The sequence below is a fragment of the Hemicordylus capensis genome, chromosome 5 (assembly GCF_027244095.1).
Source record: "Hemicordylus capensis ecotype Gifberg chromosome 5, rHemCap1.1.pri, whole genome shotgun sequence".
NCBI classification, from domain to species: Eukaryota; Metazoa; Chordata; class Lepidosauria; order Squamata; family Cordylidae; genus Hemicordylus; species Hemicordylus capensis.
The window spans coordinates 239,329,847-239,346,217 of record NC_069661.1 but is presented as its reverse complement, the minus strand read 5'-3'; the positions used below and the strand labels follow the sequence as shown (position 1 = coordinate 239,346,217).

The 16,371-nt window shown below is 45.9% G+C and overlaps 1 protein-coding gene across 1 annotated transcript; it reads right to left on the bottom strand.

Moving 5' to 3' along the window:
- Nucleotides 1–12: 12 nt before the first annotated feature.
- Nucleotides 13–14,702, bottom strand: PEX26 (peroxisomal biogenesis factor 26). Its single transcript, XM_053252885.1, has 5 exons — nt 13,881–14,702; nt 12,880–13,020; nt 10,377–10,690; nt 7,193–7,339; nt 13–1,624 (listed from the first exon to the last, which is right to left on the bottom strand). The coding sequence occupies exons 1-5, from the start codon at nt 14,111–14,113 to the stop codon at nt 1,521–1,523; spliced, it is 939 nt and encodes a 312-aa protein (XP_053108860.1). The 5' UTR covers nt 14,114–14,702; the 3' UTR covers nt 13–1,520.
- Nucleotides 14,703–16,371: the final 1,669 nt, after the last annotated feature.

Here is a 16,371-nt window from a genome sequence, read left to right as displayed (position 1 = left end):
CTGTATGGAGCCTTCACATTTGAAAACTTTTTTCTTTTTTTTAAACTAAATTTACATTAAATGGGGGGGGCAAGTGACTGCTTTAAAAAGTCCATTTAAAAATCATAACATATTTGTAAGCTGCCCACAAATGGAAAATCCTATCAAGTCTTTTGTTTTTTAAAGCAGCAAGCATGCTGCTAAAGCATTGCATCAGATAAAGGCCACTTTGCTAGGTGGTCTAGATGCTATTGATTTGCACATGCCTACTGGTGTTGCCATCTTTTCTTCCTGGCAAGACTTCTCTGCCCTGAAGATCTGTGCGAGACAAACAGAAAATCAAGTGATCTAAGCTCGACTCAGGGCTTCCGTGGCCACGCTATGAAAAGGAGCAGCTGCTGGAATCCCTGGTTGCCGTACACGGTTGCCGGGGGCATAGGAGCTCTGAAAGAAACGCCAGGTGACCAGGCAATCCAAAAGGCAGCAGAAACAAAAGGGTGACTGACAGCACCATACTGTTCTTGATGTACTGCGGGAGCCACACCACCAAAGCAAAGGAAAAAAATTCTCCACTAGTTCACCACTCCCCCCCACCAAGTGTTATTTTCTGTCTCCATGAGCAGAATTACTCATGGGGTCCATTGTCACGACCAAAAGCTGGCAGGAGGAGCATCCAGCCAGGTACCAGGTTCTGAATGTACTCCCGAGAACCAATCACATACTGGCAAAAATCGAGGCAGCAGGACGGGGAAGCGACCGTGTACCACTAGCTGCCATCTAGGTAGGACGGTGCAGGGCATCTTTTTCCTCCACCCTTGATACAGAGCCGGGTCAATGATGTTAGTTGGCTGGTGTCATCCTATCCAGATCGCAGCCAGCACACAACCACTTCCCCGCCCTCCTGCCTCGATTTTTGCCAACACACAACCGGTCCTCAGAAGCGCAGCTTCGAGCCTGGTTGAATGCTCCTCCTACCCAGCTTTTGGTGGCAGGAACAGACTTATGGTTATCAAGAGAGAGAGCATCTTCCGCTCTGGTAGCCAACTGACAGCTGTACACTAGGGGGGGAAAGCATATATCCAGCAACAGTCACTCCTGGAGAGAGGGCATTCAATGTCTCTTTTGGAAGACAGTGTCGTATCACCGGCAGAACGATACGTAGGGGAGGTTTCGAACACTTCACTCAAATGTATTCACTTGAAGGTAAGTTCCACTGATCTAAACAGAAGGTACTCTATTAAATAAGTGATTGTCAGGAGTGAAACTTTAAACACAGACTCCAGTGGGAAGAATATGAGCCAGTGTGTATTTGCATCCATTCTTCAAGGGGTGCGTTTGGAAGAAAAATCTGCAGAGATGGGTTTTCAGCTGCCGCTGTCAGCAAACCAGATTCTTCATTCTAGAAGATGCTCCCATGGCACTGTGCCCCTCTCTTCCCCGCCACAGCCACAGGGTCACCTTAAGTGGCCTGCAAGTATTTGGTGGCTCTCCATTGGTTCTCCAATGGATCACTGTTTCACAATAGGAGAGAGGAGAGGCATTTAGTCTTGAACTGGAGGCTTGAAGTGTGGAGCAAATGCAGCTGACTGGGCTTGATGGAAAAGTTGAGTTAACCTGTAGATGAAGGGCAGGGAAGTGGGAGATGCTGGGGAAGAGGAGAGAGAAAAGGAGGCTTTTATTTTTTTTCACCTGTACAAAGTACCAGTACAAAGGTTTCTAGTGACATGCGTCAGATATTCCTCCTCTAAAGGCTCTTCCAGATGGCACAATCTCACACATAGGTCACACAACCAGCAGGGACCTCACACCATTTCTGCAGCGCCACCTGCAGGCCAGCTCTTATAGTGGATTAAGCCACTACTTTTCCATACTACTCTTCCAAACATTAGGGGAAAGGGCTGGTTAATCATCGAAAGCAAGAGCTGACCAGCAGGTGGTGCTCTAGAAATTATGCAGGGCTGGTGCTGGCCATGTGATTGGCCTGCAGGTTCATACTGGAAAAGAAAATGGGAACCTGTGAGAGTGCATGGATGCTAAGCTTTTGTCTTCAGTGAATTCGCAAGCTTTTTTCAAGGTGTTGTTTATTGCCATCTGGAAGAGTCCAAACTGACTCTTCAGCTGTAACAACTGACCTTCAAGAGTTCCTGTGTAGTGAGAATAAATCCCCAGCACAGCAATAATCTCTCGGTGATATCAAAAGGGATTTATACCAACCAACTCCTTTCAATTCCACCATCCTCATTTGCCCACTTTCAACTTCCAGGGACTGCTCTACTAACCCAGCAGAGCAAGGTGGGGCTGTGGCAGACTCCTGAAGTTGTAAACCATACTTTATCATTTCAGGCCACAGGTAGGGATCATGTTTTTGAATACTCATGTAAAAAAAACCAAAAAACACCTCCCTGAAGTAGAATACTAGCAAAGGAGGAAACAGGCTTTACGAACATGGCCCAGTTCCCCCTGATGCAGCTGGACCTGCTTTCATAATATTCTGGGACTGGAATCCTCTTCTATGTTTTTACATTATAAGCAGTATTCCTATGCTTGCTTAATATAATGATATGCCTTATAAGCTACTGTATTCAATTGTTTAACTCCTGGGTTTGTGTTCAACTGCCTATACAGTATTGATTGTTCAGTTCTGTCTTTTCTTTGAGCCTTGGGCACAAGCTGCAAGACTTTGGTTCACAAAAAACACCATGGGAAAGGAAGAAGCAAATTGCTGTCTTAAGCACTGAGCCTAATTGCTGGCAAAGGATAGAAGAAGGACCTTAAGAACAGCCCTGCTGGATCAGGCCCAAGCCCGATCGAATCCAGCATCCTGATTCACACAGTGGCCCACCAGATACGAATACGACAAATATTTATATAGCGTTTTCCAACAAAAGTTCCCAATGTGGTTTACACATAGATATAACTAAATTAATTAATAAAATGGCTCCCTGACCCCACAGGACTTGCAATCTAAAAAAGGAACATAAGCTAGACACCAGCAACAGCCACTGGAGAGATGCTGTGCTGGGGATGGATAGGGCCAGTTGTTCTCCCCCCATTAAATAAAGAGAATAACCACTTTTTAAAAGGTGCCTCTTTGCTCAGTTAGCAGATGCCCTGGAGGAGAACCAAGGGTATAACTGTTCTGGACCAGAGGCAAGATGCCAGAGGAGTCGATGAGACCCCAGTCCTATGACCCTCTCCAACACACGTGGTGCTTCTCTTGTCCCTCTAGCTACTCTGTGCATCTCTTCACTGCATCTCTACAATCTATAGCATCATTGGTAAACACTGTTCCTTCTAAGACGTGCGCATGCTCACACGTTTAGATCCCGCTCAGGCTGAATCAGGAAGGCCCCGTTCCGAATGCAGGTGCGCACACACTGCCTTGATACTGCCGCCCAGAACAAAACTCATTCCGCACAGAGATGGAAAAAATTAGAGGGACCACTGTTGGTAAAGCCAGGGTGTTTCAATAAAGCTGGTCAATTGAATGACGCCTGCAGTGTTTTGAATGGGACTTGACTCCTAAACCTTCCCCTCTCCCCCCTCCTTCTTCCCTTTTCCCTCCCGCTCCTTTCAGAACTGTCACCGGGTAGGTCAGGGACTTCAGCTTGCTCATCTAGACTCTTTTTGGTATGTTTCTATTTTCTTCAGTAAAAGGACCTAGAGTGTATGCCTGGTTTGGTCTCTAGTCTGTATCTCTCTTCACACATCCACTGAAAGGACTCTCTCCCTCCCTCCCTCCCTCCCTCCCTCGTTTGAGAGTGTCTAAGTGCCTGAACGTCTGTCTGTGGTGTCTCATAAGCAGGGCTGGTTATAACACCTCCCTGAAGGGAGTCAAGCTTGCATCCCTTTTCACTCCTGGGACCAGAGTCTGGGTAGATAAGACCTCCCAAGGGGAAGCAGTCCTGTGCCAGCCAAGAGGAAGGAGCATAAGGAACTAAGGCTGGTCGATGAAGCTCCCAATTGACAGAAGGCTTCTGGCACTTTGGCCGAGACTTGGAAACACCTGAGTTGTGCAGAAGATCAGGGAACCTCTTCTGGCACTTTGGTTAAGGCTTGGAGAAGCCTCGGTTGCGCATACTAATCCCTCTTGACCCTTCGGTTGAGACCAGGAGAAGTCTCAGCTGTGAGCAAAGAGGGGAGTCTCCTCCTGGCCCTTCGGGTGAGGATACAGCCCAGCCAGCTGTCTGGCTCCGTGCTCCAGGCAGCCCCTCCTTGGCACGGCCAGGGAGAGAAACCTGAGCTAGCCATCAGGAAGGGAATTGATAGAGGCTCCGCAGGCTGACAACTTGGGCAGAGTACCGCAGAAGAGGCAAACAAAGACAGGCCTCCCAGTTGATCAGCACACCGCTGGTCTGAAGAATATCCATCAACTAATTAGTGAAGGTGTGGTCACAGAGACTGCAGCCGGATAACAATTTGGTGATGGGTAAAACCACTGTCAGACAAAATTGCCCTTAAGAGAAAGCACAGCCATTGGATTTGGTCTGATGCCTTGCTGATGAAAGTGCATTGCCACCATCTAGTGACAGATTAGTGAAACTACAGCAGCAACTAGCCAAAAGGGAAAGCTTGTGCTACCCTAAGAATACGAGAACGCAAGAACAGCCCTGCTGGATCAGGCCCAAGGAGGCCCATCTAGTCCAGCATCCTGTTTCACACAGTGGCCCACCAGATGCCTCTGGGGAGCCCACAGGCAAGAGGTATGTGCATACCCTAAGTAACTGAGGTGGGCCGATCAAACAGGGAACCCAAATTATTCGTAACAGGCTGGCTTAGACCCCCTTTCCCTTTTCTGCTGGGATTTTTTTTAATTTGGGGGGGGGTTGTTTTTGCTTTTAAACATGAAGGAGCAATTGCTCCTGGAGATAATCTGGGACTCCCCACTTGCAGTGGTACAGTCCATTTACCTCCTCAGCATTCTGTCACCTCATTCTGCTGCACATGTAGACCAGGCTTTAGTCGGAATTCTCATGCTGTTCTTGAACATTCCCTACAGGCTATTGCTGGAACAAACATTCGGGAGCTGTACCTAGCAACCAAGATGGTACAGCTCAAGTAGGGAGGCTTAAAGCAGTGGGGCGGGCGGGGGGGGGATGTAGGTTCTAAAGCTAAGCAAAGATAAACTGGGAAGTAAGTTAGAATGGGCAGACATTTTGCATTTTAAAAAGTTCAAAGTCCTAGATATCCGGGATGTGAGCAACATGATCAACAAAATCACATGGTGCAGCTCTTGCTAGACTGTACCATTTCGGGGGGGCGGGGGGCGGGACAACTGCTGTATTTGAATGCTCTCTCTCATAAAAACAGGCACAGAAAGTGAGCAGGTGAGGAAGAAAGTCTTCCTTCTTCTTACCAATGTGCTAATTCTCTGCACTTCAGGAACTGCATAGTGTCAGATGGTCATTCATTGTTGTCAGTCAGCTTAAAGCTTTTATGAAGCATGTGGCAGAATACAAATTAAATGGGACAACATTCAGACATGCTGGTCTTGTGGTAACAAGCATAATTTGTCCCCTTTGCTAAGGTCCACCCTTGTTGCCTATGAATGGGAGACTACATCCGTGAGCCCTGTAAGATATCCCCCTTAGGGGATGGGGCTGTTCTGGGAAGAGCATCTGCATGCTTGTATACAGAAGATTCCAAGTTCCCTCCCTGGCTTCTCCAAGATAGGGCTGAGAGAGACCCCTGCCTGCAATCTTGGAGAAACCGCTGCCAGTCTATGTAGACAATACTGAGCTAGAGGGACCAATGGTCTGACTCAGTATAAGGCAGCTTCCTATGTTCCTAAGTGATACAGTTCAGCAAGAGCTTCACCACACGATTCTGCCAATCATGTAGCCTGGCTCAGGTTTTGAGATCTTAGGGAACAATCTGTCTTGGGGTGGGCTATGGATTTTTTAAAAATTGTCTTTTTTAAAGCTACAAGTTTAACATCTGGTCAGCCAATCACAGCAAATGAGGAGACCTGGGGGCAGGGTGTGGAGTGCAGTGGTTAAGCTGCTGCAGGAAGTGATGCACAACCAGATCTGGATCAATGTAGACTTTTTTTTTAGTTTACAAAAACAACACGCAAACGTGGTCTACTGCCGTGGTCATCACTATTTGTCAAGTGGTAGCCACTTTGGCAAAAGACCTTCCATGTGAGAGCCATTTCCCACTGTGCTGACCTCTGCACAGCCATGTGCTTTTCTCAGTGGCGGGAGGGCCCTTTAAGAGAGACGAAGCCCTCTCTTAAGAAGCCTATGGGGACAGTGCTGGGAAGGGCTACACTTCCCAGCACTCCGTACATGCCTTCCAAGATGGAGCAGGGGCTCAAGAGGGCCCCCTTTCCCTCAAAGGAGCCCCACTCATGGCCAGCGATGGGTAAACTGCAGCACGGCACAGTGAGAACGGTCATCTCCACATGGTGCTAGGGGAACCATGCAGCATGTTTCACTTTGGAACATAGGAAAATATACTGCCATATACTGAGTCAGACCATAGGTCCAACTTGCTCAGTATTGTCTACACAGACTGGCAGCGGCTTCTCCAAGGTTGCACACAGGAGTCTCTCTCAGCCCTATCTTGGAGAGGCCAGGGAGGGAACTTGGAACCTTCTGCTCTTCCCGGAGTGGCTCCATTCTCTAAAGGGAATATCTTGCAGTGCTCACACATCAAGTCTCCCATTCATATGCAACCAGAGTGGACCCTGCTTAGCTAAGGGGACAGTCATGCTTGCTACCACAAGACCAGCTCTCCTTGGGCTTTGCACAGGCCCGATAAACAATTAGTCAAGGGTCTGTAGCTACTAGCTACAGCTAGGGACTAGCTAGGGTTGACATGCCTCCGGGCCTTGCAATAAAGCACCCTGGTCTATAGCCTCCTCCCAGCCTGACCCTGTAATCTGCTAATGCCAAAAAGGGAGCAGAAAGGTAAGAGGGCAGACCCAGGTTCTAGCCCTTTCTCTCCTCATTCCTGGATTCGATCTTATTTTGGGGCCCTGCCTCACAGTCCAAGCCTGACCCTATCACTAACAGTCTGTGCTGCTTAAGGAGGAACTAAAATTATTCCAAAAATCCCAGTCCTGGTCAAGCACCACTGTCTCAGAACTAACGCCCCACCTCTTAGTAACCACCCCTCTCCTTCCAATTGTTCCCAATTCCCACGTGGCTAATTCTCTGGAAGTTAGACATTTGAGCCCGTAACGTGCAGCCGCGTCGCTCTCTCACACCTGGGTCAAGTTTCATGACAAGGAGACACAACAGGAAAGCAGCCAAGAGAGTCTTTTTGTAGGGAACGGCGCAGAACTGGCTTGCTAAGGATCCCAGCATTCTGCCCAGCCGAGCCAAGATGGTCAACACCTTTTGGGACATCGGGCCTATAATGCAAGAGGAGATGGGGGAGGAAATCACATGGGTTAAAAAAAGAGGAGGAGACAGCACCAGAGAAAGAGCTTTCTCACAAGCTAGCTTTTAAGGGCTGTTCCAGCAATACCCCATGGAGATAACACTTAGGAGCAGAGGAACATAAGAATCTGCTTTATACTGAATCACATCACTGGTCCATCTAGCTCAGTACTGTTTACACTGACTGGCAGTGGTTCTCCGGGGTTTCGGGCAAAGTTATCTCCCGGCCCTACCTGGAGTTGCCAGGGATTGAACCTGGGACCTTCTGCATAGGGATGAGCCCGAATGGGCTCGGGCAGCCGTGGGCAGGACAGGGAGCAGCTTCCTTTAAAAGCAGGTCCTTACCTTCCCACTGCTTTTCCGGGCATGGTACTCGCTCTGCAAAAGGCTGTGCGTGGCTGTGGTGCTGCTTCTTGTAGCCTGCACACAGCCTTGGCACCCACATGGCTGCTTACTTCTCTTAAAGGGAGCTGCTCCCTGCCCACCAAACTGGTTCAGCTGCAGGCGCCCAAACCAGTTCGGCGCTTCCCTGAGGAGGCGCTGAACTGGTCCATGCACATCCCTACTTCTGAAAGCAAAGCAGATGCTCGACCACTGAGCTATGGGCCCACTTTCTTTTTCCTGTAGTCTATCCAGACACGGAGGTTGCCATATTGGGACTGCGCAACCATTGTTAATGTCTTGTATACCTTCAGGACATGAATACTAGTCCTCTTCAGACATTGTGCTGTACATGCATTCAGTTTAAAAGAGAATCTGGGTACAGATCCTTTCAAATACAGGCAAAAAAGGAAGTGTACTGCTATGAATTCAATATTATGTTGAATTCACATTCAATATAATGTGTGAACAACTGGGCGTGCATACAGCGTACACAGAGTGTATGCGTGTTGAATATATGAACAGGGTTCCAGTATTTATTTCTTTAGAATATTTATATTAAAAGGTAAAGTGTGCAGTCGAGTTGGTGTCGACTCCCGGCAACCACAGAGCCCTGTGGTTGTCTTTGGTAGAATACAGGAGGGGTTTACTATTGCCTCCTCCTGCGCAGTATGAGATGATGCCTTTCAGCATCTTCCTATATCACTGCTACCCGATATAGGTGTTTCCCATAGTCTGGAAAACACACCAGCAGGGATTCGAACGGCAACCTCTGTCTTGCTAATCAAGTCATTTCCCTGCTGTGCCATTAGGTGGCTAGACTATTTATACATCATACCACTTTTCAATATTATTCCCTTTTCCAAAGGGGTCCCCATCTAGAAGTTTCAGGTAAGCACTTGAGTCCTAGAGAATTGCAATTCCTCCGCAGAGAAGTATTTGTTGAGGCAGGAACATTATCTGGACCATACACAAGAAATTATTGACAGCTGAGCACTCCCCATGCGAGAATCACACTGTCTTGAAAAGCTTGGAGGGTCAATCAAGGAGTTCAGAGGTGCATGAATGCATCTCCAGAATTAATCTATTTTTAATGAAGCTGTGGGGGATGGAGAGATTTAAATCAGGAATTAAGCCTCCTGACACCCAGTCAGTTCCCTGACATAAATCACTCCTCCCAAAGCAGCTATTAACCATGTAGGAGAAAACATACAGGTACAATTATAGAGCATACAAAATTAACACAGCATACATTTTTACTTGTTTTTACTAAATATAAGCAAAATAAACAGGATAAATAAGGTCCCAATTAATGTAGGGGAGCAGTTCTCAACCATGGTTCTCCAGATGCTGTTGGACTACAACTCCCATCATCCCCAGATGTTGCGAATTGTAGTCCAACAACATTTGGAGACCCAAGGTTGTGATTTAGGGCATCAGAAAATGTCCAGTTCAAAATGTTCTACCACTGGGCCTCTGTGTAATCAAGTTCATCTGTAGAAACTGAAGTTTATGTTTGCGTATGTGATTTATCACAAGCAGGGAGGGGAAGTGGGTGGGATGGGGAAATTTTTGAGAAGTGGGAAGATGAGCAGTCAGAGAACCCTAGCATGGGAGAACAAAACAGCCAAACTCCAACAGAAGTTGCTGATGAGGCTAGTTTACCAGATATGCAGGTGGGTTCATTTAAGAAGATGGGCACCCCCCACATGTGCTGGGTTTGTCCTATTCTGGTGAGAAGTGTAGCAAAAAATTAATTTTGTATTCCTCTCAGCCTCAAAATACTCAGTCCTCAATTGAATCCTCAGATGAGTTTCCTCTACAAGCAAGACCGCAACGGAAAAACAAGACTATGGATCTTAAGGGCTGAGATGACAGCTAAACGAGTTATTACTCAACATAGAAAGTTGAGTAATATCACATATTGAATGCTGGTCTGAGGAGCTTCTGGAATTCAGAGTCAAATAATATGAACAGGCAGAATCCTAACATTCAACACAACAGTATCTTGTCCTCATTTCTGCAGTTCTTTTGAATTGTAATATTCTCAATTTCTGTATACTTCTTGTTGCTTGCCATGCCTGTTTGCTAGTTAGGCTCTAGGTAGAGATTTTGAGGGGATAAGTACTGGTGAGGATCTATTTTTAGCCGACTTTCCTTAAGGAAAGTTTATGAAATCAGCTGTCTGTGTCCCCCACTATCAACTTCGCAATGCCTGGACTGATTTGAACCAAATTAGCTACAGTTGTAATGACACCTAGGGACACCTCGACTGCATACTTTGTGATGATGTCATCCACCTCAATTCAAGATGGCAGGCATGTGGACATCTGAGGTGCTAATTTGTGAAGATGGGCTAATCTGCGAAGATGGTAATTATCAATTAAGGTTATAGAGGAAGTAGGCAGATTCGTTCTTACCAGAACGTCTTGTATATTTTTATTTATTTAATTAATTTTTATACCTCCCTTCCTAATTTGACTCAGGGCGGTTAGGGTATAGTTTAGTAATTGTATAGTAATGTATCCATACATAATAAGTTTTAAATTATACCCATCTATGACATAACAGCCCTTAGGATAGCCACTGTTTCAAAGCACACAACACTCTCAAAAAGGAATGCCCTACCCATCCGTCTCTTCCATGCCACTTTGGGCTGCTCCTCAGGGATTGGCTGCTCCTTCTCCTTCTGCAACCACTGTTGCTTCTTCTCCCGAATGTTCCCAAGGGCCTCCGCCCGCTGCTCCTTGCTCAACACCTTGCAGCCTTGGAGCAGTTTATCTGCCTCTGCAAAGTGCCCGAGGGGTAACAGCACGTGGGACAGATGGAGCTGAACTAACAGGCCGTAACTAGGCAAGTGCTGATTGTTTGCATTCCTCAGCCAGTCACCACCAACTTCCAGCATCACGTAAGGTTCTTTCACTTTGCTATGTAGAAGGAAACTAGGAAAGGAAACAAAATGCCCTTCACTTTATTATACAATGAATACATCTTCAAAGTACTATTCTTGCACACAGGTGGTCCTCGTCACCCACGATTCCGGCAACTGCAGTTTCGTGTATCCATGGATGGGTCTTAGAGACCCAGTTTCTTTATCTGTGGCACAAAAATCGGCTAACATTTGCCAATTAGCGGTTGTGGAGTGGCCAGAAATGACTTCCGGTGTCACTTCCAGCCACCATTTTAGAGCCATTTTGAGGCACTTAAAAAATAATTTTTTAAAAGCTCTCCCCCAAAAAATCCAGCGGATGTGGGGGGGTTCGGGGCTATTTGTGGAGTCCTACAGCCCTGGAGAGCAAGGTACTCTCCGTTTCTACTCTTATTTCTACACCCGCCTTCCTTCTTTTTAGGCATTTTTAGGCTTTTTTTCTGTTTGGAACCTAAGATCCCAAATCTCATAGAGTTAAGGTTTTGTTATTCACAGTTTCTGTATTCACACTTATAGGTGAGAACGGAACCCCCGCGAAAAAGGGCCACCTGTATTCTTAAAATATTTGACATGCAAGGAGCCAGTATCATGTAGTGGATTCTGTGTCAGATGGGGATGCCCGGGTTCAAATTCTTGGTCAGCCACAAAGCTCACTGGCTGCCATGGACAAATCACACTCTACCTGGGTTCACGCACAGTGCAAAACCATAGCTTGTTTAGCTAAGCCATGGTTTCACATTACATCAGAACCCAAGTCTGCTGATAAACTGTGGTTTGTTTGGGGCTAACAAAACAGGATCTGAAACTGTGGTTTGAAGCTGGTTTGGCAAGCCACAGTTTGTGTTACCCATGGTTACTAGTTAGATCTCAGTTTGCAATCCACCAACAAGCCACAGCTGAAGCCACTAATCTGCTTCAAGAGGCTTCTACACCACAGAGAGGGGGGCAAATTTATGAAAACTGAGCAAATGAGAGCAGATAGGAAACAAAAAACAGACAAGCAGCTCTGAACCATGGTTTGCTGAGAAGCACACAGGCTGATCTGGGAGGGTTTAAAGTTTAAATTTCCACTCTTGTGCCAGGTGGTTATTTATTTAAAACCCACCCTGGAGCAACCTGCAGAGTTGATGCGCTGGATATTCTGGGAGGTTTAAAATTTAAATACCCACTCTCACCCGTTTCTCAGCTGGCACACAAGAGTGAATATTTAAACTTTAAACCCACTCCCCATTAATTCGTCCGAGCCACCTAATTACGCAGCGGGGAAGTAACTTGCCTAGGGAGCAAGAGGTTCCTGGTTCGAATCCCCACTGGTATGTTTCCTAGACTATGGGAAACACCTATATCAGGCAGCAGCAATACAGGAAGGTGCTGAAAGGCAACATCAGGAGGCAATGGTAAACCCCTCCTGTTTTCTACCAAAGAAAACCACATGGCTCTGTGGTCACCAGGAGTCGACACCGACTCGATGGCACAACTTTACCTTTATTAATTCCTCCAGGATGCTCCAAAAAAGACAGTGCAGACACTCCTAGAGGAGAGTAATTCTACATCTGCCCTCCTGGGCAGGAAAAAAATGAGTAGGCTACCTTTTTCCAAGCCAGCGCCCTCCCTCACACAACAAGATAATCAGGCAGGACTGGTAGATTGTGGTCCACCAACCAATTTCTGAACCCCATCAAGGGCTGGTTGCCGGGACTCTTGAAACAACTGCCAGACTAGGTGGACCTGGATTTAATCCAGCAACACACTTCTTAACACAAGAGTGTATACTCAGGGTCACTCAATATGGAGTAGTTATGCTTCAAATGTTAACAGATCTTGAGTATGCACTCTTGCTGTGCAACTTTAAAACCTGGTAGGCTGTGAGGGTTCTAATAATAATAGACAGATTATGCAAGTCTGCCTGAAGTCAGGCCACACCTGATTTAAACATCATTCGTCAGTAAGATACAGGCCTAGTTCTCCGTGTCTGGACTGTACCACCAGACTGCAGCTGAGGCCGGTTTAAAAAAAAAACCACTTTGCTCATAAAAAGCTAGATATCAGGAAGAAGAGGTGTTTCCCATACATGCTAGTTTTCTAAACGGAGGGGATTATTTTGGATAGAGGAGCATTCAATCATGTGAGCCCCACCTGCAATCTGAAGATCCCCATATATAGGGGATCTATATATAGCGTATACAGAAGAGGGAAACTCACCACAGCTCCAGAATCTTGGGAGGCAAAGATTCTGGATCTTGATAGTATTGAAGTATCCAAGGAAGGACATCTCTCCATCGGTTCATCTCTGCCAGGGCCTGGATACCCACAATGCATAAGGAGCACTTCAGTTCTCCAGCGCTAGTTCAGCAAAGGAGACACACACCATTAGAATGGTATTTGCGTTCGGAAGAAGAGGGGGAGTTGTTGCTGTGTATTGCACAGAGCAAGGAAATCTATCCATCTGGTGAAACCCAACAGGCCACTATGGTTGGGGATGACGGGAGTTGTAATCTGAGGACCCAAGGTTGGAACCCCCTGGACTATTTCATTCTTTATGCCCGTTCACATATGATGTTCAACACTCTTACAGGTCAGTACAATCATTCACATGTTATGCAGAACACAGGGCCAAAAGTACATTTCCTTCTATACCATGCATTTGAAGGGCCAGGTTCACTTTTTAAATGAACACAGGCAAGTCATTCACACAAACCCATGTAGAAGTGTACAGACATCTGCTAAATGAGCAAACAGGCACCTTTTTAAAGCAGTGATTCTCTTTATTTAGCAAGGGGAGATAAACTGGCTCTATCCATCCCCAGCACAGCATCTCTCCAGTGGCTGTTGCTGGTGTCTAGCTTATGTTTCTTTTTTAGACTGTGAGCCCTTTGGGGACAGGGAGCCATTTATTTATTTATATGTAAACCGCTTTGTGAACCTTTTGTTGAAAAGTGGCATATATTTGTCACTGTTGTGTTCGTACACTCATACCGCGTAATGTCTGAATTGCGCTATTGACTCCTCATCTTTAAAAAAAAAAAAAAAAACAACCCTTCACCCCAGCCCAGCCTATTTGGCACACTCCCAACTGTAAGAGTACATTGGAAACAAGAACTCTCCTTTTTTATAAAAGGAAATTTTAAAATCCCCCTAAAAGAACAACAATTCAGCTCTGCACAGACCTGAAGGGTCTCCTCCCAATTCAATTCAGTTCATACCTGTCAGCATCTTCATTCTCAGGATCACCCAGGAGGCTTTCACAGCCCTTCTCACACCTGTCCACAGCAGCAGCGAAGTCTAAGTGCATCACAAGCAGATCTGCAGCTTCCTCCAGTAAGGAAGCTGCCTGGGATACCACTGGAGACAGCGACACAGGCTCGCTGCTTCTTAAAATGCTTCCTGCCCCGGGGATTCCAGCAAATCCCACGGGCAAATCATTCCTCATCATCATTAGAAAGCAATGGTCAGATCAACAGCTCCTACCTATATACCCGCAGACTCTTTGCCTGGTAGAAGGTTCAGCATATAATATTATACTCAACAACTTTAGGGATATTTTAAAAATAAAATAATGATTTTTTTAAAAAAACCAAACTATTTCCCAGGATCTTTCCCTCTGCCGGCTAAAAAGGAAGAGGACGGCAAGAAAAATCTAGCTCCGATAATAAAAATGTTTTCTAGTTTGCACCGTTCTCCAAACCCCAATTTTTTTTAAAAAAACAAAACAAAACAAAACGCCACCAATTCGTAAGTAGGTACGTGCAGCAGCTTATGTAGCCCTCTCTCCTTTAAAAAAAACTATGGCGACACAGAAGAGCTCCGCTCTTTTCTAGAACGTCAAAGACCTTTCTCCCATACAAACTATATATAAACAGCAAAAATAAAATTATCCCTTGCGTCTTCCCAGCTTTACCTGCACGCGCATAGGTTGCTTGCAAAGCCGCATTATGGGGGCTGTAGTTTTTTTAAATGTGCGCACCGTTCTACAGCGAGACGCGAGGAATGTTTGTGGGAAGGGCTGGTTGAGGCAGTCTGGACTACAACTACCAGAATGCATCTTGTTCCAGGAAGTAACGTGAGCAGGAAAGGCTTGTATGTTGCCGGAGGAGGATTTGCATTTTTATTTATGAACTGCCTGGAGGTTAATAATAGTCAATAATAATTAATAATAATTAAATATTTATTTTATTTTATTTATTTATTTTTAAATAAATAAATTTTTATTTATTTAAACTTTATTTATTTTATTGTTAAATTTATATACCGCCTCTCATTAAAGCAATCCCAAGGCGGTTTACAGCAAAAATTTAAACACAAGATGGTAAAAAAGGCACAATTAAAATATTAAGTGGGGGGGGGAATTAAACAAATCTGATTAAAATTTTGAAACAAAAGCATAAAGGCAATACAGACTATAAAGAGCAGCAGCAGCAGAGAATCAAATAAATGCCTGAGCAAAAAGCCAAGATTTTACACTTTTTCTAAAAGCTGCAATGGAGACCGAGGAGCAAATAGCCACCGGGAGAGCATTCCAGAGTCTGGGGGCAACAATAGAGAAGGCCCTGTCCCGTGTGCACGACAACCAAGCCTCTTGTTGCCTGCCCCATAACAAATTGTTCTCTGGGCGGCTCACAACACAAAGTTGTAAGGAGAGGAGAGCTGGTCTTGTGGTAGCAAGCATGACTTGTCCCCTTAGCCTGGTTGCATATGAAAGGAAGACTTGATGTGTGAGCACTGGAAGATATCTCCGAGCCTCTCTGGGAAGAGCAGAAGGTTTCAAGTTCTCTCCCTGGCTTCTCCAAGACAGGGCTGAGAGAGATTCCTGTCTGCAACCCTGGAGAAGCTGCTGCCAGTCTGTGTAGACTGTAGACAGTACTGAGCTAGATAGACCAATGGTCTGACTCAGTATATGGCAGCTTCCAACGTTCCTATGTAAGCTTGAGGTTGATTCCTAATTTATTTTATTGCAAAGATAAAGTAGTACCCTGAATGAATATTAAATAGGTGTGTGCTCCCAAATATCTTTTTGACCAGGGTTTCTTAACCTTGGGCCCCCAGATGTTGTTGGACTACAACTCCCATCATCCTCAGCCACAAAGGCTATGTCTGGGGATGATGGGAATCGTAGTCTAACAACATCTGGGGGCCCAAGGTTAAGAAACCCTGGTTTTGACCATTCAAATAATAAGTTGAGGCTTGCTGAAGATTATTCTCTGTCAACTCCAGTCATCTAATGTCTGGTCCAAAAGCCCGTGTATACCAAAGCATACTTAACAAGCACAGGCCACTGTGCGAAACAGGATGCTGGACTAGATGGGCCTTGGGCCTGATCCAGCAGGGCTTTTCTTATGTTCTTAACCCTCCCTGCCACCGCCACCGCCCATCCCTCACACTGGATACAAAATACAAATAAGGGCCTCAGGGGCGTAACTATAATAGGGCAAGGGGAGACCGTTGTCTGGGGGCCCAGTGCCTTGGGGGCCCCCCAGAGGCAAGTCACATGACTGACTCACCCAGCCGCGCACCTGCCCGGGCTTCCTTCACTTGTATTCATCCTCCGAAATTGATGTGAGTGTTAAGACCTGGAGCTTCCAGAACAGCATGTCTTTCTCTAGGACCATTAAATGACTTGCATCATCCACCATTTGCAAAACCTTTTGTGGTGCGCACACACACATACATACTTTTACTATGCTTTTATAATATAAT